This window comes from Oncorhynchus masou, chromosome 16 (genome assembly GCF_036934945.1).
Source record: "Oncorhynchus masou masou isolate Uvic2021 chromosome 16, UVic_Omas_1.1, whole genome shotgun sequence".
Classification (NCBI taxonomy): Eukaryota; Metazoa; Chordata; class Actinopteri; order Salmoniformes; family Salmonidae; genus Oncorhynchus; species Oncorhynchus masou.
Window position 1 is genome coordinate 23,615,931 of NC_088227.1, and position 26,229 is coordinate 23,642,159.

At 44.9% G+C, this 26,229-nt stretch overlaps 1 protein-coding gene across 1 annotated transcript in view; it reads right to left on the minus strand.

Moving 5' to 3' along the window:
- Window positions 1-26,229, minus strand: part of rps6kc1 (ribosomal protein S6 kinase polypeptide 1) — a 59,420-nt gene that overhangs the window by 20,360 nt on the left and 12,831 nt on the right. The window contains exons 3-7 of the mRNA XM_064991223.1: window positions 2,232-2,352; window positions 1,702-1,817; window positions 1,197-1,290; window positions 1,018-1,077; window positions 477-908 (exon numbers count right to left, since the gene is read on the minus strand). Of these exons, the coding sequence (XP_064847295.1) occupies window positions 477-908; window positions 1,018-1,077; window positions 1,197-1,290; window positions 1,702-1,817; window positions 2,232-2,352 (823 nt within the window). The remainder of the gene's footprint in view (window positions 1-476; window positions 909-1,017; window positions 1,078-1,196; window positions 1,291-1,701; window positions 1,818-2,231; window positions 2,353-26,229) is intronic.

Sequence of the window (26,229 nt, forward strand, 5' to 3'; positions counted from 1 at the left end):
CCCCGAGCTGACAAGGTAAAAATCTGTTGTTCTGCCCCTGAACAAGGCAGTTAACCCACTGTTCCTAGGCCGTCATTGAAAATAAGAATTTGTTCTTAACTGACTTCCCTAATTAGACAAAAGATTAAATTTCAATTTAAAAAAAATCACGTGCCGCATTTGCACCAATACACCATTTCCCCCTAAACGGGCAGAACTCGTTTAGGTTTGTATGAGTACGAGCAAGAGCGAAGACAAGAAAGAAAGGGAGAGAGAAAACGAGAGAGTGTGAGAGGTATTGTGTAGTGTAGCAGTGTGTGTCTGGACTAAGAGCTGTAATTGACGTTTTAAGGGGTGTTGAGTTAATAACAGTCATTAGTGACAAATGGCTGGCCATCGCTTCCTCTCAACAGAACCCATTAACACAAAACAAACAAACAAACAAACATATTGTCTCCTCAACAAAGTACCTAGTGTTTCCCTCCAGGGTACCTTACCTTGCACCCCTTGCAGAAGCAAATCCACCCCGCTCCTGTAGTAGGAGAACGCTGATTGGTAGTCCTGCTCTGCTTCCTTCTGCACGGCCAATCGGATGTGTTCACTAGCCCTGTCCAGGTAGTCTCTCTTGGTTTCCTTAGCGTTAGCGTTACCTCTCCTCAGACTGGAGGTGAACAGCGCTGTCCTGCTGGTTCGGCTGACCTCGGGGGCTGGGGAGCTGGGGGCTGGATTCGAGGTGTGCTGCTGATGGCGGTGCTGCTGGTAGTCATACAGGGGGGGCAGAGAGGGGCTGCTGTGGGTACTGGTGATGGTGCTGGAGCCTCCCAGTGGCTGGTTGGGCGAGCTACGGCCTGAGGCCATGCCATCGTCCAGCTCGGCCAAAGAGTCTATGTCCACGGCCAGGGAGGTCAGGTCACTGTCACTGGACGGACCTGGGGAAGGGACACATAGATAGACATCAGTGCAGACAACACACAAATACAGGAGGGTAGACACACACACAGACAACGTATGTAGAAACACACACAAAATTGTTTTTACCTCCATATTCAGACTGACTGGTAATGGTCAAATCATCTGCTCCACCAAGATCCCTCTGAACTGGGGAGAGAAACACACAGACACCAACGATGAGTGATACGAGGGTAGGTGTCCTTTTCCCTCAAATATGAGGTTAAACTGGGATGAAACTAATGAATACTCCTCAGGTCCCGCCCTACCTTCAGAGCCGCAGTCTGATAGGCTGTCAGCCAGGAAGTCCAAGAAGGGTTCAGCCGGTCCAATAAGCTCTGAGCCGTCGCTGACCTCCCCTCCCTGAAACACAACCAACAACCAATCAGAGAGGGAGCCTATGAGGAGTCAGGGACAGATGTTTATTAGCAACGTGATGCTAGGTGGACCAATACCTTGAAGGAGGTTTGTATGTGTGTGTTCATGTGTTTCAGTGCCGTGAAATGCCTTTTTTTCCAAGCTCTTACTGCATTGTTGTGGTTATCAATAACAATGTAATACTACAACTAACAAGGTAGAACAAAAACACACCAGATATAAAAATAAGAACAAAAAAGTAAGCATACTTTATACAGGGTCAGTTCCACTACCATGTGCAGGGATACTGGATCGATAGAAGTAGATGTGAATAGGGGTAAGGTGACCACGCATCAGGGTATATGATAAACAGAGTAGCAGCAGCATATATGATGAGTGTGTGTGCGGTGTGTGTACCTTGAAGAAGTCCTGGATGTGCTGGCTGCTGTAGAGGGCTGGGATGTTAGCAGAGAACTGGAGCAGATCTTCTGAGCACTGCCTTCTCTCCTCAATCACCGTCTCATCAAAACGACCTACACACACACACTTATTACACTGGGTTTATTACACACACATCACGTCATGTAATTACACTGTTTATTACACACGTCATGTAATATGTAATTACACTGTTTATTACACACGTCATGTAATATGTAATTACACTGTTTATTACACAGGTCAGGTAATATGTAATTACACTGTTTATTACACACGTCATGTAATATGTTATTACACTGTTTATTACACACGTCATGTAATATGTAATTACACTGTTTATTACACACGTCATGTAATATGTAATTACACTGTTTATTACACAGGTCAGGTAATATGTAATTACACTGTTTATTACACATGTCATGTAATATGTTATTACACTGTGTTTATTTTACACACACATGCGCACACACACGTCAGGTAATATGTTAATAGCGGCCCCTTACCAAACACTTTGGCCTTGGCGAAGGGTGGGAAGAGCTCTGATTGGCTGAAGAGATTCCTGTGGAGCTGCCAGAGGTCGTGATGAAGTTTCCGGAAATCACTGTACCTCTTCCACACCGTGATCTAGAGAGAGGGAGGGAGGGAAGGAGAGAGAGAGCAAGGCAAAAATGAAACCTCCACACACACACACACAATGAAACCTCCAAACACACACACACACAATGAAACCACCACACACACACACACACATACACACAATGAAACCTCCACATACACACAATGAAACCTCCACACACACACACACACACACACACACACAATGAAACCACACACACAATGAAACCTCCACACACACAATGAAACCTCCACACACACAATGAAACCTCCACACACACAATGAAACCTCCACACACACACACACAATGAAACCTCCACACACACACACACAATGAAACCTCCACACACACACACACAATGAAACCTCCACAGAACACAATGAAACCTCCACACACACACACACACACACAATGAAACCTCCACACACACACACACACACACACACACACAATGAAACCTCCACACATACACACACACAATGAAACCTCCACACATACACACACACAATGAAACCTCCACACATACACAATGAAACCTCCACACACACACACACACACACACAATGAAACCTCCACACACACACACAATGAAACCACCACCACATACACACACACACACACAATGAAACCACCACCACATACACACACACACACACACAATGAAACCTCCACACACACACAATGAAACCTCCACACACACACAATGAAACCTCCACACACACACACACACAATGAAACCTACACACACACACACACACACACACAATGAAACCTCCACACACACACACACACACACACACACACACAATGAAACCTCCACACACACACACAATGAAACCTCCACACACACACACAGACACACACACAATGAAACCTCCACACACAATGAAACCACACACACACACACACACACACACACACAATGAAACCTCCACACACACACAGACACACACACAATGAAACCACACACACACACAATGAAACCACACACACACACACACACACAATGAAATCTCCACACACACACACACAATGAAACCTCCACACACACACACACACACACACACACAATGAAACCTCCACACACACAATGAAACCTCCACACACACAATGAAACCTCCACACACACAATGAAACCTCCACACACACAATGAAACCTCCACACACACAATGAAACCTCCACACACACAATGAAACCTCCACACTCACACACACACTGAAACCTACACACACACACAGACATTGAAACCTCCACACACACAATGAAACCTCCACACACACACACACAATGAAACCACACACACAATGAAACCTCCACACACACACACAACGAAACCACACACACACACACAATGAAACCACACACACACACACAATATGGAACCTCCACACACACAATGAAACCTCCACCCACACACAATGAAACCTCCACCCACACACACACACAATGAAACCTCCACACACACACACACACACAATGAAACCTCCACACACACACACACACACACAATGAAACCTCCACACACACACACACACAATATGAAACCTCCACACACACACACACAATATGAAACCTCCACACACACACACAATATGAAACCTCCACCCACACACACACACACAATGAAACCTCCACCCACACACACACACACAATGAAACCTCCACACACACACACACACACACAATGAAACCTCCACACACACACAATGAAACCTCCACACACACACACAATATGAAACCTCCACACACACACACAATATGAAACCTCCACACACACACACAATATGAAACCTCCACACACACACACAATATGAAACCTCCACACACACACACAATATGAAACCTCCACACACACACACACACAATGAAACCTCCACACACACACACACACACACACACACACACACAATGAAACCTCCACACACACACACAATGAAACCTCCACACACACAATGAAACATCCACACACACACACACAATGAAACCTCCACACACACAATGAAACCTCCACACACACACACACAATGAAACCTCCACACACAAACACACAATGAAACCTCCACACACAAACACACAATGAAACCTCCACACACACACACAATGAAACCTCCACACACACACACACAATGAAACCTCCACACACACACAATGAAACCTCCCACACACACACACACAATGAAACCTCCACACACACACACACAATGAAACCTCCACACACACACACACAATGAAACCTCCACACACACACACACAATGAAACCTCCACACACAAACACACAATGAAACCTCCACACACAAACACACAATGAAACCTCCACACACACACACACACAATGAAACCTCCACACACACACACAATGAAACCTCCACACACACACACAATGAAACATCCACACACACACACACAATGAAACCTCCACACACACACACAATGAAACCTCCACACACACACACAATGAAACCTCCACACACACACACAATGAAACCTCCACACACAAACACACAATGAAACCTCCACACACAAACACACAATGAAACCTCCACACACACACACACACAATGAAACCTCCACACACACACACAATGAAACCTCCACACACACACACAATGAAACCTCCACACACACACACAATGAAACCTCCACACACACACACAATGAAACCTCCACACACACACACAATGAAACCTCCACACACACACACAATGAAACCTCCACACACACACACAATGAAACCTCCACACACACACACAATGAAACCTCCACACACACACACAATGAAACCTCCACACACACACACAATGAAACCTCCACACACACACACACAATGAAACCTCCACACACACACACACACACAATAAAACCTCCACACACACACACGCACACAATAAAACCGCACACACACACGCACACACACACAATGAAACCACACACACACACACAATGAAACCTCCACACACACAAACACACAATGAAACCTCCACACACAATGAAACCTCCACACACACACACAATGAAACCACACACACACACACAATGAAACCACACACACACACACAATGAAACCTCCACACACACAAACACACAATGAAACCTCCACACACAATGAAACCTCCACACACACACAATGAAACCACACACAATATGAAACCTCCACACACACAATGAAACCTCCACTCACACACAATGAAACCTCCACTCACACACACACAATGAAACCTCCACTCACACACACACAATGAAACCTCCACACACACACACACAATGAAACCTCCACACACACACACACACAATGAAACCTCCACACACAATGAAACCTCCAAACACACACACACACACAATGAAATCTCCACACACACACAATGAAACCTCCACACACACACAATGAAACCTCCACACACACACACACAATGAAACCTCCACACACACACACACAATGAAACCTCCACACACACACACACACACAATGAAACCTCCACACACACACACACACACAATGAAACCTCCACACACACACACACACAATGAAACCACCACACACACACAATGAAACCACCACACACACACACAATGAAACCACACACACACACACAATGAAACCACACACACACACACAATGAAACCACACACACAATGAAACCACACACACAATGAAACCACACACACAATGAAACACACACACACACACACACACACACACAATGAAACCTCCACACAGACACAATGAAACCACACACACAATATGAAACCTCCACACACACACACAATGAAACCTCCACACAAACACACAATGAAACTCCACACACAATGAAACCTCCACACACACAATGAAACCTCCACACACACAATGAAACCTCCACACACACAATGAAACCTCCACACACACAATGAAACCTCCACACACACAATGAAACCTCCACACACACACACACACACACACACAATGAAACCTCCACACACACAATGAAACCTCCACACACACAATGAAACCTCCACACACACACACACAATGAAACCTCCACACAAACACACAATGAAACTCCACACACAATGAAACCTCCACACACACAATGAAACCTCCACACACACACACACACACAATGAAACCTCCACACAAACACACAATGAAACTCCACACACAATGAAACCTCCACACACACACACACACAATGAAACCTCCCACACACACACACACACAATGAAACCTCCACACACACACACACACAATGAAACCTCCACACACACACAATGAAACCTCCACACACACACACACAATGAAACCTCCACACACACACACACAATGAAACCTCCACACACACACACACAATGAAACCTCCACACACACACACAATGAAACCTCCACACACACACACAATGAAACCTCCACACACACACACACACAATGAAACCTCCACACACACACACACACAATGAAACCTCCACACACACACACACACAATGAAACCTCCACACACACACACACACAATGAAACCTCCACACACACACACACACAATGAAACCTCCACACACACACACACACAATGAAACCTCCACACACACACACACACAATGAAACCTCCACACACACACACACACAATGAAACCTCCACACACACACACACACAATGAAACCTCCACACACACACACACACAATGAAACCTCCACACACACACACACACAATGAAACCTCCACACACACACACACACAATGAAACCTCCACACACACACACACACAATGAAACCTCCACACACACACACACACAATGAAACCTCCACACACACACACAATGAAACCTCCACACACACACACAATGAAACCTCCACACACACACACAATGAAACCTCCACACACACACACAATGAAACCTCCACACACACACACAATGAAACCTCCACACACACACACAATGAAACCTCACACACACACACAATGAAACCTCCACACACACACACAATGAAACCTCCACACACACACACAATGAAACCTCCACACACACACACAATGAAACCTCCACACACACACACAATGAAACCTCCACACACACACACAATGAAACCTACACACACACACACAATGAAACCTCCACACACACACACAATGAAACCTCCACACACACACACAATGAAACCTCCACACACACACACAATGAAACCTCCACACACACACACAATGAAACCTCCACACACACACACAATGAAACCTCCACACACACACACAATGAAACCTCCACACACACACACAATGAAACCTCCACACACACACACAATGAAACCTCCACACACACACACAATGAAACCTCCACACACACACACAATGAAACCTCCACACACACACACAATGAAACCTCCACACACACACACAATGAAACCTCCACACACACACACAATGAAACCTCCACACACACACACAATGAAACCTCCACACACACACACAATGAAACCTCCACACACACACACACAATGAAACCTCACACACACACACAATGAAACCTCCACACACACACACAATGAAACCTCCACACACACACACAATGAAACCTCCACTCACACACACACAATGAAACCTCCACACACACACACACAATGAAACCTCCACACACACACACACAATGAAACCTCCACACACACACACACACAATGAAACCTCCACACACAATGAAACCTCCAAACACACACACACACACACAATGAAACCTCCACACACACACACACACAATATGAAACCTCCACACACACACACACAATATGAAACCTCCACACACACACACAATATGAAACCTCCACCCACACACACACACACAATGAAACCTCCACCCACACACACACACACAATGAAACCTCCACACACACACACACACACAATGAAACCTCCACACACACACAATGAAACCTCCACACACACACACAATATGAAACCTCCACACACACACACAATATGAAACCTCCACACACACACACAATATGAAACCTCCACACACACACACAATATGAAACCTCCACACACACACACAATATGAAACCTCCACACACACACACACACAATGAAACCTCCACACACACACACACACACACACACACACAATGAAACCTCCACACACACACACAATGAAACCTCCACACACACAATGAAACATCCACACACACACACACAATGAAACCTCCACACACACAATGAAACCTCCACACACACACACACAATGAAACCTCCACACACAAACACACAATGAAACCTCCACACACAAACACACAATGAAACCTCCACACACACACACAATGAAACCTCCACACACACACACACAATGAAACCTCCACACACACACAATGAAACCTCCACACACACACACACAATGAAACCTCCACACACACACACACAATGAAACCTCCACACACACACACACAATGAAACCTCCACACACACACACACAATGAAACCTCCACACACAAACACACAATGAAACCTCCACACACAAACACACAATGAAACCTCCACACACACACACACACAATGAAACCTCCACACACACACACAATGAAACCTCCACACACACACACAATGAAACATCCACACACACACACACAATGAAACCTCCACACACACACACAATGAAACCTCCACACACACACACAATGAAACCTCCACACACACACACAATGAAACCTCCACACACAAACACACAATGAAACCTCCACACACAAACACACAATGAAACCTCCACACACACACACACACAATGAAACCTCCACACACACACACAATGAAACCTCCACACACACACACAATGAAACCTCCACACACACACACAATGAAACCTCCACACACACACACAATGAAACCTCCACACACACACACAATGAAACCTCCACACACACACACAATGAAACCTCCACACACACACACAATGAAACCTCCACACACACACACAATGAAACCTCCACACACACACACAATGAAACCTCCACACACACACACAATGAAACCTCCACACACACACACACAATGAAACCTCCACACACACACACACACAATAAAACCTCCACACACACACACGCACACAATAAAACCGCACACACACACGCACACACACACAATGAAACCACACACACACACACAATGAAACCTCCACACACACAAACACACAATGAAACCTCCACACACAATGAAACCTCCACACACACACACAATGAAACCACACACACACACACAATGAAACCACACACACACACACAATGAAACCTCCACACACACAAACACACAATGAAACCTCCACACACAATGAAACCTCCACACACACACAATGAAACCACACACAATATGAAACCTCCACACACACAATGAAACCTCCACTCACACACAATGAAACCTCCACTCACACACACACAATGAAACCTCCACTCACACACACACAATGAAACCTCCACACACACACACACAATGAAACCTCCACACACACACACACACAATGAAACCTCCACACACAATGAAACCTCCAAACACACACACACACACACAATGAAATCTCCACACACACACAATGAAACCTCCACACACACACAATGAAACCTCCACACACACACACACAATGAAACCTCCACACACACACACACAATGAAACCTCCACACACACACACACACACAATGAAACCTCCACACACACACACACACACAATGAAACCTCCACACACACACACACACAATGAAACCTCCACACACACACACACACAATGAAACCACCACACACACACAATGAAACCACCACACACACACACAATGAAACCACACACACACACACAATGAAACCACACACACACACACAATGAAACCACACACACAATGAAACCACACACACAATGAAACCACACACACACACACACACACACACACAATGAAACCTCCACACAGACACAATGAAACCACACACACAATATGAAACCTCCACACACACACACAATGAAACCTCCACACAAACACACAATGAAACTCCACACACAATGAAACCTCCACACACACAATGAAACCTCCACACACACAATGAAACCTCCACACACACAATGAAACCTCCACACACACAATGAAACCTCCACACACACAATGAAACCTCCACACACACACACACACACACACACAATGAAACCTCCACACACACAATGAAACCTCCACACACACAATGAAACCTCCACACACACACACACAATGAAACCTCCACACAAACACACAATGAAACTCCACACACAATGAAACCTCCACACACACAATGAAACCTCCACACACACACACACACAATGAAACCTCCACACAAACACACAATGAAACTCCACACACAATGAAACCTCCACACACACACACACACAATGAAACCTCCACACACACACACACACAATGAAACCTCCACACACACACACACACAATGAAACCTCCACACACACACACACAATGAAACCTCCACACACACACACACAATGAAACCTCCACACACACACACAATGAAACCTCCACACACACACACAATGAAACCTCCACACACACACACAATGAAACCTCCACACACACAATGAAACCTCCACACACACACACACACAATGAAACCTCCACACACACACACACACAATGAAACCTCCACACACACACACACACAATGAAACCTCCACACACACACACACACAATGAAACCTCCACACACACACACACACAATGAAACCTCCACACACACACACACACAATGAAACCTCCACACACACACACACACAATGAAACCTCCACACACACACACACACAATGAAACCTCCACACACACACACACACAATGAAACCTCCACACACACACACACACAATGAAACCTCCACACACACACACACACAATGAAACCTCCACACACACACACACACAATGAAACCTCCACACACACACACACACAATGAAACCTCCACACACACACACACACAATGAAACCTCCACACACACACACAATGAAACCTCCACACACACACACAATGAAACCTCCACACACACACACAATGAAACCTCCACACACACACACAATGAAACCTCCACACACACACACAATGAAACCTCCACACACACACACAATGAAACCTCCACACACACACACAATGAAACCTCCACACACACACACAATGAAACCTCCACACACACACACAATGAAACCTCCACACACACACACAATGAAACCTCCACACACACACACAATGAAACCTCCACACACACACACAATGAAACCTCCACACACACACACACAATGAAACCTCCACACACACACACAATGAAACCTCCACACACACACACAATGAAACCTCCACACACACACACAATGAAACCTCCACACACACACACAATGAAACCTCCACACACACACACAATGAAACCTCCACACACACACACAATGAAACCTCCACACACACACACAATGAAACCTCCACACACACACACAATGAAACCTCCACACACACACACAATGAAACCTCCACACACACACACAATGAAACCTCCACACACACACACAATGAAACCTCCACACACACACACAATGAAACCTCCACACACACACACAATGAAACCTCCACACACACACACAATGAAACCTCCACACACACACACAATGAAACCTCCACACACACACACAATGAAACCTCCACACACACACACAATGAAACCTCCACACACACACACAATGAAACCTCCACACACACACACACAATGAAACCTCCACACACACACACAATGAAACCTCCACACACACACACAATGAAACCTCCACACACACACACAATGAAACCTCCACTCACACACACACAATGAAACCTCCACACACACACACACAATGAAACCTCCACACACACACACACAATGAAACCTCCACACACACACACACACAATGAAACCTCCACACACAATGAAACCTCCAAACACACACACACACACACAATGAAATCTCCACACACACACAATGAAACCTCCACACACACACAATGAAACCTCCACACACACACACACAATGAAACCTCCACACACACACACACAATGAAACCTCCACACACACACACACACAATGAAACCTCCACACACACACACACACAATGAAACCACCACACACACACACAATGAAACCACACACACACACACAATGAAACCACACACACACACACACAATGAAACCACACACACACACACAATGAAACCACACACACAATGAAACCACACACACAATGAAACCACACACACAATGAAACCACACACACAATGAAACCACACACACACACACACACAAACAATGAAACCTCCACACAGACACAATGAAACCACACACACAATATGAAACCTCCACACACACACACAATGAAACCTCCACACAAACACACAATGAAACTCCACACACAATGAAACCTCCACACACACAATGAAACCTCCACACACACAATGAAACCTCCACACACACAATGAAACCTCCACACACACAATGAAACCTCCACACACACACACACACACACAATGAAACCTCCACACACACAATGAAACCTCCACACACACAATGAAACCTCCACACACACACACACACACAATGAAACCTCCACACAAACACACAATGAAACTCCACACACAATGAAACCTCCACACACACAATGAAACCTCCACACACACACACACACACAATGAAACCTCCCACACACACACACACACACACAATGAAACCTACACACACACACACACACACACACAATGAAACCTCCACACACACACACAATGAAACCTCCACACACACACACACACACACAATGAAACCTCCACACACACAATGAAACCTCCACACACACACACAATGAAACCTCCACACACACACACAATGAAACCTCCACACACACACACAAGGAAACCTCCACACACACACACAATGAAACCTCCACACACACACACAATGAAACCTCCCACACACACACACACAATGAAACCTCACACACACACACACACAATGAAACCTCCACACACACACACACACAATGAAACCTCCACACACACACACAATGAAACCTCCACACACACACACAATGAAACCTCCACACACACACACACAATGAAACCTCCACACACACACACAATGAAACCTCCACACACACACACAATGAAACCTCCACACACACACACAATGAAACCTCCACACACACACACAATGAAACCTCCACACACACACACAATGAAACCTCCACACACACACACAATGAAACCTCCACACACACACACACAATGAAACCTCCACACACACACACAATGAAACCTCCACACACACACACAATGAAACCTCCACACACACACACAATGAAACCTCCACACACACACACAATGAAACCTCCACACACAATGAAACCTCCACACACACAATGAAACCTCCACACACACAATGAAACCTCCACACACACACACACAATGAAACCTCCACACACACACACACAATGAAACCTCCACACACACACACACAATGAAACCTCCACACACACACACACACAATGAAACCTCCACACACACACACACAATGAAACCTCCACACACACACAATGAAACCTCCACACACACACAATGAAACCTCCACACCCACACAATGAAACCTCCACACCCACACAATGAAACCTCCACACCCACAATGAAACCAACACACACACACACACACAATGAAACCTCCACACCCACACAATGAAACCTCCACACCCACACAATGAAACCTCCACACACACACACACACACACACAATGAAACCTCCACACCCACACAATGAAACCTCCACACACACACACACACAATGAAACCTCCACACACACAATCAAACCTCACACACACAATCAAACCTCCACACACACAATCAAACCTCCACACACACAATCAAACCTCCACACACACACACACACACAATCAAACCTCCACACACACACACACACACACACAATCAAACCTCCACACACACACACACACACCCACAATGAAACCTCCACACCCACACCCACACACAATGAAACCTCCACACCCACACACAATGAAACCTCCACACCCACACACAATGAAACCTCCACACCCACACACAATGAAACCTCCACACCCACACACAATGAAACCTCCACACCCACACACAATGAAACCTCCACACCCACAATGAAACCTCCACACCCACAATGAAACCTCCACACCCACAATGAAACCTCCAAACACAATAACCTCCACACACACCAACACACACAATGAAACCTCCACACACAATGAAACCTCCACACACACACACAATGAAACCTCCACACACACCCACACAATGAAACCTCCACACACACACACACACCCACACAATGAAACCTCCACACACACACACCCACACAATGAAACCTCCACACACACACACACACACCCACACAATGAAACCTCCACACACACACACACAATGAAACCTCCACACCCACGGCGAAACCTCCACACCCACGGCGAAACCTCCACACCCACGACGAAACCTCCACACCCACGACGAAACCTCCACACCCACACACACGACGAAACCTCCACACCCACGACGAAACCTCCACACCACGACGAAACCTCCACACCCACACACACGACGAAACCTCCACACCCACACACGGCGAAACCTCCACCCACACACGGCGAAACCTCCACCCACACACGGCGAAACCTCCACCCACACACGGCGAAACCTCCACCCACACACGGCGAAACCTCCACACACACGACGAAACCTCCACACCCACACACACGGCGAAACCTCCACACCCACGGCGAAACCTCCACACCCACGACGAAACCTCCACACCCACGACGAAACCTCCACACACACGACGAAACCTCCACACACACGACGAAACCTCCACACCCACGACGAAACCTCCACACCCACACACACGACGAAACCTCCACACCCACACACGGCGAAACCTCCACCCACACACGGCGAAACCTCCACCCACACACGGCGAAACCTCCACCCACACACGGCGAAACCTCCACCCACACACGGCGAAACCTCCACCCACACACGGCGAAACCTCCACACCCACGGCGAAACCTCCACACCCACGGCGAAACCTCCACACCCACGGCGAAACCTCCACACCCACGGCGAAACCTCCACACCCACGGCGAAACCTCCACACCCACGGCGAAACCTCCACACCCACGGCGAAACCTCCACACCCACGACGAAACCTCCACACCCACGACGAAACCTCCACACCCACGACGAAACCTCCACACCCACGACGAAACCTCCACACCCACGACGAAACCTCCACACCAACACAATGAAACCTCCACACACACACACACAATGAAACCTCCACACACACACACACACACCCACACAATGAAACCTCCACACACACACACACAATGAAACCTCCACACCCACGGCGAAACCTCCACACCCACGGCGAAACCTCCACACCCACGGCGAAACCTCCACACCCACACCCACGGCGAAACCTCCACACCCACGACGAAACCTCCACACCACGACGAAACCTCCACACCACGACGAAACCTCCACACCCACACACACGACGAAACCTCCACCCACACACGGCGAAACCTCCACCCACACACGGCGAAACCTCCACCCACACACGGCGAAACCTCCACCCACACACGGCGAAACCTCCACCCACACCCACGGCGAAACCTCCACCCACACCCACGGCGAAACCTCCACCCACACCCACGGCGAAACCTCCACCCACACCCACGGCGAAACCTCCACACCCACGGCGAAACCTCCACACCCACGGCGAAACCTCCACACCCACGACGAAACCTCCACACCCACGACGAAACCTCCACACCCACGACGAAACCTCCACACCCACACACACGACGAAACCTCCACACCCACACACACGGCGAAACCTCCACACCCACACACACGGCGAAACCTCCACACCCACACACGGCGAAACCTCCACACCCACACACGGCGAAACCTCCACCCACACCCACGGCGAAACCTCCACCCACACCCACGGCGAAACCTCCACACCCACGGCGAAACCTCCACACCCACGGCGAAACCTCCACACCCACGGCGAAACCTCCACACCCACGGCGAAACCTCCACACCCACGGCGAAACCTCCACACCCACGGCGAAACCTCCACACCCACGGCGAAACCTCCACACCCACGGCGAAACCTCCACCCACACACGGCGAAACCTCCACCCACACACGGCGAAACCTCCACCCACACACGGCGAAACCTCCACCCACACACGGCGAAACCTCCACCCACACGATGAAACCTCCACACACATCCCCTCTTCTGTCTCTCTACAGACAGACACACATTCATTAACTCCAGTAAAACCCCTCTTCCCAACCTGAACAGCCCCAGACCAGCTCCAGACATCCAGGCCCAGGTGTAGTATAGGGCAGACAGAGGTCTGAACCCCAGCTCGGACTGCTCCGGTCTGGCCTGCCGGTCCAGTGTGTGAGGGACACGAGACACAGCACCACTCCCAGAGATAAGGACTACTCAACAATGGAGCTGTGTGTATTCCCATTTTTCTCTCTCCCGACCACACACACAAAAGTAATTGGGATCATGCCTGCTGTATTAGAGCGGGCCTCAGGGCTGTGTGTGTACAGGCATAAGTTGCAACCTTTTCCAGCGTATCACCAACCTATAGTTCTATGTGCATTAGCTGTGTGTGGGTCAAATCAATGGGGAAGCCAAGCCAAAAAAATACAAATAAAAGGCCATTACAACCAGTGTTGTGATAAATAAGTTCTCTATAACCTGTTAGTTCATATGCCTTGGCACCGTGATATATAGGCCTAAGGCCGAGACAATAAGGAGACACACTGGCAGAATAAATTCAACCACACTTTTATTTCATCACAAAACCAGAGCCACATTTGTCCTGTGAAGTCCACAAAGCATATTGCATGTAACAAAGTTACATCACCTACAGAACGGTCAAGAAAGTTAATGTCCCCGACAATTATGTACTGCCTCCACTATTCCAGCACCATTTCAAAGTCATAAAATCACCTCTGCGTAGTCTATGCGTAGTCTAATACAGTGACAACGAAAAGATCCCAGAAACAATTCCGTCCAATCAACCAAAGCTGAATATGATGCGGCTGTCCATGGGACTGATTTCTATGCGTGCATGTAAGTAGAAAAAACATGTTGACTCACCCTACAAGTAGAGAAATGCCAATGCCATCCTGAAATGTGACCTTTCATGTGACTTAAATACAAACTTGCATGCCATCTATAAACACAAATAAAATGGTAACATTGAGCTGATTAAGCCACAGAAAAAGTCTGGAACCTTCTCGCTAGCCATGATTGGCTGAGTTAATGGATGGGCATGCCATGCCGAGAGATGAGTTTGGATTGGTCTGCCATGAAGCCGCTTCTGTCTAACATGAGCTGCTTAGATTGTGTAGGTAAGCAGCTTTTTTGAGAGAGATCACTAACTGCACAAGTGTTGCTAATGCTCTCCACCTTCTGGAGAAGCGAGTTTTGAAATCAGTGCAATGCCCAGTGGAAGCAGAGCATGACAGCTAAGGAGATGGAGAAAATTCAGGCATTTGATCGCAAATAGTTAGCTTTAGCTACCTGTAGATTCATGCAGGGTAGTGTCGTTATGAGTTGGGATAATAGTTCAATGTTTAGCTAGCTACAGGTCTAAATAAAATACTCCACTACGCAAGTAACCATTTCACTGTACCGTTTACACCTTCTAACAAGCTAACCTCAAGAAAAAAAAGAAACGTCCTCTCACTGTCAATTGCGTTTATTTTCAGCAAACTTAACATGTGTAAATATTTGTATGAACATAAGATTCAATAATTGAGACAAACTGAACAAGTTCCACAGACATGTGACTAACAGAAATTTAATAATGTGTCCCTCAACAAAGGGGGGGGGTCAAAATCAAAAGTAACAGTCAGTATCTGAGAAGCCACAAGCGGCATTAACCTGTTGTGACTAGGGGGCAGTATTTTCATTTTTGGAAAAATAACGTACCCAAAGTAAAACGGGATATTTTGTCAGGACAAGATGCTAGAACATGCATATAATTGACAGCTTAGAATAGAAAACACTAAAGTTTCCAAAACTGTAAAAATATTGTCTGTGAGTATAACAGAACTGATATTGCAGGCGAAAGCCTGAGAAAAATCCAATCCGGAAGTGCCTCGTGTTTTGAAAGCTCTGCGTTCCAATGAGTCCTATTGAGCAGTGAATGGGCTATCAACCAGATTACTTTTTCTACGTATTCCCCAAGGTGTGTACAGCATTGTGACTTAGTTTTACGCATTTATGTTTAAGAATACCCGTAAGCAGCTACATTGTGTAAGTGGTCACCTGATGGCTCTGAGTGATTCTCGCGTAAAATACAGAGGTAGCCATTTTTCCAATCGGTCCTACTGAAAAACAAATTGTCCCGGTGGATATATTATCGAATAGATATTTGAAAAACACCTTGAGGATTGATTATAAACAACGTTTGCCATGTTTCTGTCTATAATATGGAGTTAATTTGGAATATTTTTTATGCGTTTTCGTGACCGCAATTTCCGGTCGATTTCTCCGCCAAACGTGAAGAACAAATGGAGCTATTTCGCCTACAAAAATTATCTTTTTGGAAAAAAGGAACATTGGCTATCTAACTGGGAGTTGCGTGAGTGAAAACATCCGAAGCTCATCAAAGGTAAATGATTTAATTTGATTGCTTTTCGTGACCAAGTTACCTGTTGCTCGCTGGACATAATGCTATGCTATGCTAGGCTATCGATAAACCAATTCTTTGCTTTGGCTGTAAAGCATATTTTGAAAATCTGAGATGACAGGGTGATTAACAAATGGCTAAGCTGTGTCTCAATATATTTCACTTGTGATTTTCATGAATAGGAATATTTTCTAGTAATATTTATGTCCGTTGCGTTATGCTAATTAGTGTCAGTCGATGATTACGCTCCCGGATCCGGGATGGGGAGTATCAAGTGTGCATCTCCTCCTTTGAAAGACAGGGTCCTAAAAAAGGGAAGTTTAATTTTTTACTTTTGAGTTTAGAAAGTAACCAAAAATATGGTTGAGAAAGTTGCTTTTAGTTGCCTGGTTTGCTAGATTGACATATTGTAAATTCATTTTTAAACCTGATGGGTTTATTGGTGTTAAAATGCACCAGTAATGCCATTTTGGACCCCCAGGCTGCTGATGTCATGCAGCCTGTCGTTTTTGTGTGTATACTTTTCTATCTATGAGCCTCTACTTTTATCAAATGTAAATAACACCATTTCAAATTTTGCTACATAAGTCCGAATCGAGGCGGCCAATAAGATACTAACGTAGCTAGCTAACTAGCCAACATTAAACACTGTATAGCTAGCTAAGTGAATTAAATAACTTCATATTAGCTAGCTGTTTTGATGTATTTATCATTGTAAATTAAAAACAAACAAATGCATTTGTAGGTAGCTAGCTAACAGGTAGCATTTGTTGGTAGCTAGCCGTATTCAATGATCTGGCCAAGGCTTTCGACTGTCAATCACCACATCCTCATCGGCTGACTCGACAGCCTTGGTTTCTCAAATGATTGCCTTGCCTGGTTCACCAACTACTTCTCTGATAGAGTTCAGTGTGTCAAATCGGAGGGTCTGCTGTCCGGACCTCTGGCAGTCTCTATGGGGGTGCCACAGGGTTCAATTCTTGGACCGACTCTTCTCTGTATACATCAATGATGTCGCTCTTGCTGCTGGTGAGTCTCTGATCCACCTCTACGCAGACGACACCATTCTGTATACTTCTGGCCCTTCTTTGGACACTGTGTTAACAACCCTCCAGGCAAGCTTCAATGCCATACAACTCTCCAATCCAAAGTTAAATCTATTTAAGCATCCTTCACTCATACTGCCAAATATACCCTTGTAAAAAACTGACCATCCTACCAATCCTCGACTTCGGCGATGTCATTTACAAAATAGCCTCCAATACCCTACTCAACAAATTGGATGCAGTCTATCACAGTGCAATCCGTTTTGTCACCAAAGCCCCATATACTACCCACCATTGCGTCCTGTACGCTCTCGTTGGCTGGCCCTCGCTTCACACTCGTCGCCAAACCCACTGGCTCCATGTCATCTACAAGACCCTGCTCAGTAAAGTCCCCCCTTATCTCAGCTCGCTGGTCACCATAGCATCTCCCACCTGTCGCACACGCTCCAGCAGGTATATCTCTCTAGTCACCCCCAAAACCAATTCTTTCTTTGGCCGCCTCTCCTTCCAGTTCTCTGCTGCCAATGACTGGAACGAACTACAAAAATCTCTGAAACTGGAAACACTTATCTCCCTCACTAGCTTTCAGCACCAACTGTCAGAGCAGCTCACAGATTACTGCACCTGTACATATCCCACCTATAATTTAGCCCAAACAACTACCTCTTTCCCTACTGTATTTATTTTATTTATTTATTTATTTTTGCTCCTTTGCACCCCATTATTTTTATTTCTACTTTGCACATTCTTCCACTGCAAATCTAACATTCCAGTGTTTTACTTGCTATATTGTATTTACTTTGCCACCTTGGCCTTTTTTTGCCTTTACCTCCCTTATCTCACCTCATTTGCTCACATCGTATATAGACTTGTTTATACTGTATTATTGACTGTGTTTGTTTTACTCCATTTGTAACTCTGTGTCATGTGTCAAACTGCTTTGCTTTATCTTGGCCAGGTCGCAATTATAAATGAGAACTTGTTCTCAACTTTCCTACCAATTTGTAAGTCGCTCTGGATAAGAGCGTCTGCTAAATTACTTAAATGTAAATGTAAATGTTAAATAAAGGTGAAATAAATTAAAAATTAAAAAACAGCCATGAAAGAGGGTGAAAGGACAGCAGCTCCAGCTGTCAATTAAGTTTCTACCTTAGCACTACAAAAGATCAACTCATCAAGCTTCAAGTGGCATTTATGTATTAATTTTCCTTGATATGATCCTTCTGTCACATGCATCTATCTATCCAATGTTATGATTTGTTATAAGAGATATTATACTTTAGTAATCCACAATGACCCGCTGATGTAAAAGTCTAATAATGACATTATCTTCCATATACCTACAGATACCTTGAGATTCCTGGAGATTCCTTCAAAACGATTACCTACAGTTACAGTGTAAGGGACTTCACAGTTGGGTGCATTGTTGTGAGTGTGACCAGGGCCATCTGGGAATGGGGGAATTCAGGCATGTGTGAAGGCAAACTGTGTCCTGCATAACTTCATGTTGGAATTTTTTTTTCCCACCTTTATTTAACCAGGTAGGCCAGTTGAGAACAAGTTCTCATTTGCAACTGCAACCTGGCCAAGATAAAGCAAAGCAGTGCGACAAACAGAGTTACACATGTGATACACAAAGGTACAGTCAATATAAAAAAAAAATCTATAAACAGCATGTGAAAATGAGGACCAGGAGAGGACATGCAGCTCTCCGCCGTGTGCCAGACCAGAGTTCTGCTGCTCTACAAGATGTTGCACGGATGGGGACAACAATGCAACACGGGAGGCAAACGATGTGGAGAATGTCTTCACCTCCTACTTCAAAGAGGGTGCTGTTCCCTGGCAACACCATAGACTGCACTATGCACAACCAAAGGCTATTTTAAGAGACGCCCACAATAAAGAGTATTCTTTACATTGTCAACTCCAGTTATTACAATTCCCGGTTTCTCTCCTTTTCATTTCTACTCCTCAGATAAGTGTGAGTGTCTGCACAAAAACAAAACAGGCTCTTAAGAGTCACCCATACTGAAAAAAAGTCAACAATTAACACCCTACAACCCACACACTGGTACAGTGCCTTGCGAAAGTATTCGGCCCCCTTGAACTTTGCGACCTTTTGCCACATTTCAGGCTTCAAACATAAAGATATAAAACTGTATTTTTTTGTGAAGAATCAACAACAAGTGGGACACAATCATGAAGTGGAACGACATTTATTGGATATTTCAAACTTTTTTAACAAATCAAAAACTGAAAAATTGGGGGTGCAAAATTATTCAGCCCCCTTAAGTTAATACTTTGAAGCGCCACCTTTTGCTGCGATTACAGCTGTAAGTCGCTTGGGGTATGTCTCTATCAGTTTTGCATATCGAGAGACTGAAAGTTTTTCCCATTCCTCCTTGCAAAACAGCTCGAGCTCAGTGAGGTTGGATGGAGAGCATTTGTGAACAGCAGTTTTCAGTTCTTTCCACAGATTCTCGATTGGATTCAGGTCTGGACTTTGACTTGGCCATTCTAACACCTGGATATGTTTATTTTTGAACCATTCCATTGTAGATTTTGCTTTATGTTTTGGATCATTGTCTTATTGGAAGACAAATCTCCGTCCCAGGCTCAGGTCTTTTGCAGACTCCATCAGGTTTTCTTCCAGAATGGTCCTGTATTTGGCTCCATACATCTTCCCATCAATTTTAACCATCTTCCCTGTCCCTGCTGAAGAAAAGCAGGCCCAAACCATGATGCTGCCACCACCATGTTTGACAGTGGGGATGGTGTGTTCAGGGTTATGAGCTGTGTTGCTTTTACGCCAAACATAACGTTTTGCATTGTTGCCATGAAGTTCAATTTTGGTTTCATCTGACCAGAGCACCTTCTTCCACATGTTTGATGCGTCTCCCAGGTGGCTTGTGGCAAACTTTAAACGACACTTTTTATGGATATTTTTAAGAAATGGCTTTCTTGCCACTCTTCCATAAAGGCCAGATTTGTGCAATATACGACTGATTGTTGTCCTATGGACAGAGTCTCCCACCTCAGCTGTAGATCTCTGCAGTTCATCCAGAGTGATCATGGGCCTCTTGGCTGCATCTCTGATCAGTCTTCTCCTTGTATGAGCTGAAAGTTTAGAGGGATGGCCAGGTCTTGGTAGATTTGCAGTGGTCTGATTCTCCTTCCATTTCAATATTATCGCTTGCACAGTGCTCCTTGGGATGTTTAAAGCTTGGGAAATCTTTTTGTATCCAAATCCGGCTTTAAACTTCTTCACAACAGTATCTCGGACCTGCCTGGTGTGTTCCTTGTTCTTCATGATGCTCTCTGCGCTTTTAACGGACCTCTGAGACTATCACAGCGCAGGTGCATTTATACGGAGACTTGATTACACACAGGTGGATTGTATTTATCATCATTAGTCATTTAGGTCATTGGATCATTCAGAGATCCTCACTGAACTTCTGGAGAGAGTTTGCTGCACTGAAAGTAAAGGGGCTGAATAATTTTGCACGCCCAATTTTTCAGTTTTTGATTGTTAAAAACGTTTGAAATATACAATAAATGTCGTTCCACTTCATGATTGTGTCGCACTTGTTGATTCTTAAATGTTTATGTTTATGTGATTCTTTATGTTTGAAGCCTGAAATGTGGCAAAAGGTCGCAAAGTTCAAGGGGGCCGAATACTTTCGCAAGGCACTGTATATCAATCTGATTTATGGATTGTGTTTTGTGCAGTAAGCAGGCTCAGGTGTCTGCCCACCTTCAAAGAATAGGCAAGAGGACCAACCATGGAGAATATTAAGACATCTCATTATTTCTATTACTACGCTATATTGTTTGTCCTGTGTCTGTGCATGTTATTCAGTATAAAGTACTCTGGAGCCATTCAGTGTGGACACTGGACACCAGGTGAGGCCACACACACACACAGATTCCTGTTGAACACGGTCTCTTTTGAACAGTCTCTTTATATATGTGAACCCCTCCCGCTTCTGAACTGCTTGACAGAGGGAACAGTATGAACAGAGGTGACAGGTCACTTGGTCGGGTCAACATGAAGCATTATAAAATATATGCTTTACATTGAAATACAGATAGAGATGTAGTTGTCCCAGAGTTAATGATCCATGATCCATGGTTTTGCATTTCACCTCCAGATGATTATGATGACATACTGTTAGTATTAAAAAGACTAGGCTTAATCATCCCATCTCTCTCTCTCCCTCTCATCTGCAGGTATGTTTTGATGTGAGAGAGGATACCAACCCCCAGTCGCATCATCACCACCTCACCCACTTTAAGATAACCCTTGGGCCAACTGGGGGTCCAAGGCTGGTTAGAGATACTTCTGTAATTCTGATGACCTGAGAGAATGACGTTGAGTAGCACTGGAATTCATTACTCATGTGCAAGTCTTCCCTGCTCCTCTGTTCTCATCTCTTTCCCCTTGTCGGTCACACTCACACCTCTCTCCCCACCTCTTCCTTCCTCTGTTTTTATAATGCATACCAGATGCTTTCAAGTACCAATTGAACTTGTATTTCAAATATAATATCACAAAAATCATATTTATAATGCATGAATTATGTATTTATAACACTTGGATAAAGAACTTTTCAAACAAGCTTTTCACATTCTCTACTGGTTGAAATTAAGTCTCTAATTTAATTAAATACTACACCTATCCTGTGTCCTCAGATCAGTGTAGATTAAGGAAATGACCTGGCGAGAAGAACCTGTTTTACATTATTTACATGATGCAGAGGAAGTGTGGTGTACTGATTTTGTAATTCTGGTCCTATATGTATGCCTTACAAATCAGCCTTTAACTAGTTAAATCATGTGCTCTAGTCTAAGGCAATGTTACAATGTATAACCATTGATGTCCTAGGACCAGGAATGGTAAACACTGTTGAAGTGTATATTTGTAATAAATACAGTGCATGCAGACACAGCATCATTCAAAGGCTGGAGTTTGATACTCCTGGTATTGGATATGACTGAAAAAAGAATGCCTCACAGACATTCATACCTGAACCACACCTTTATTTTCCAAGATAGAGTACAAGATCAGAGAATACATTCAATGTATGTGGGGAACTCATGCTTGGTAATAACTACATGTATATACAACTTGCATCCTTGGCACCATAAAGTTATATTATATTCTACTCAATCCATAAGCTTCATTGATGCCATTTAGAATGTCTTGAAGTTAATACAACCAGCTATGATTGCTGTGGTTCATAGCTAGCTAGCTAATATTGACATTATAATATTAGCATGTAACAGTCATGTGTGTAACAGTAATTTTCTGCAATTTCTTGGGGATTAATGATTAACTGGTGGAAGCAATAAAAATCACAGTTCTGAACTAATATGTATACCAAATGTTTTAGGGTCCACACACAGATAAGCTACAAAACTAGCTATACATCCATAGGCATACAGGTATTTTTATCCTCCACTATGCAATAAGAAAAGAGTTAGCTAACTACATTACTTTAGCTGCATTGCATAGCAAATATCAGCAAGGCAAGCTTACAAAATTGTACTTTACATTTGCAGTAAATGCTTTAGCTAGCTAGATACTTTACATCCACTCTTTCCCAAGACAACAGCCTGGTTCTCTCAGGAACCCCAAAACATTAAACAACAAAAACGCTCATAAAGCTACCTGGCTAATGTTAGCTAGTCAGCGAGCTTGCTAAATAGAGATTTTGACACAAAAGCATGCATAATTGTCTCTACATTAACTTATTCCTGTCGACTGTACATTTTTTTCATGATTAGTTATGACATAATTACTTCCATTTGTCAGCCATCTTTGCTGAAGAAAGTCTCTAGCATTGGGTCGCAGAGTCAAATTCGTCATGGGAACCACTCGATATGATTGCTCGTTGCCCAACGTTAGCCGCTGGTGATTTCATAAAGTTGGGAAATGCATTACTTTTTCACCACCTCCCACGCCAAGTTCGTGCCACCCAACGGTCCCCAGACCACTCCGCTTCTCACCGCGTTCCTTCCATTGAAAATGAATGGGAAGCGGGTTCACTGCACGGTGTACATGAGCCATAAGAATGTATAGTTCACCAGCCACGTTGGC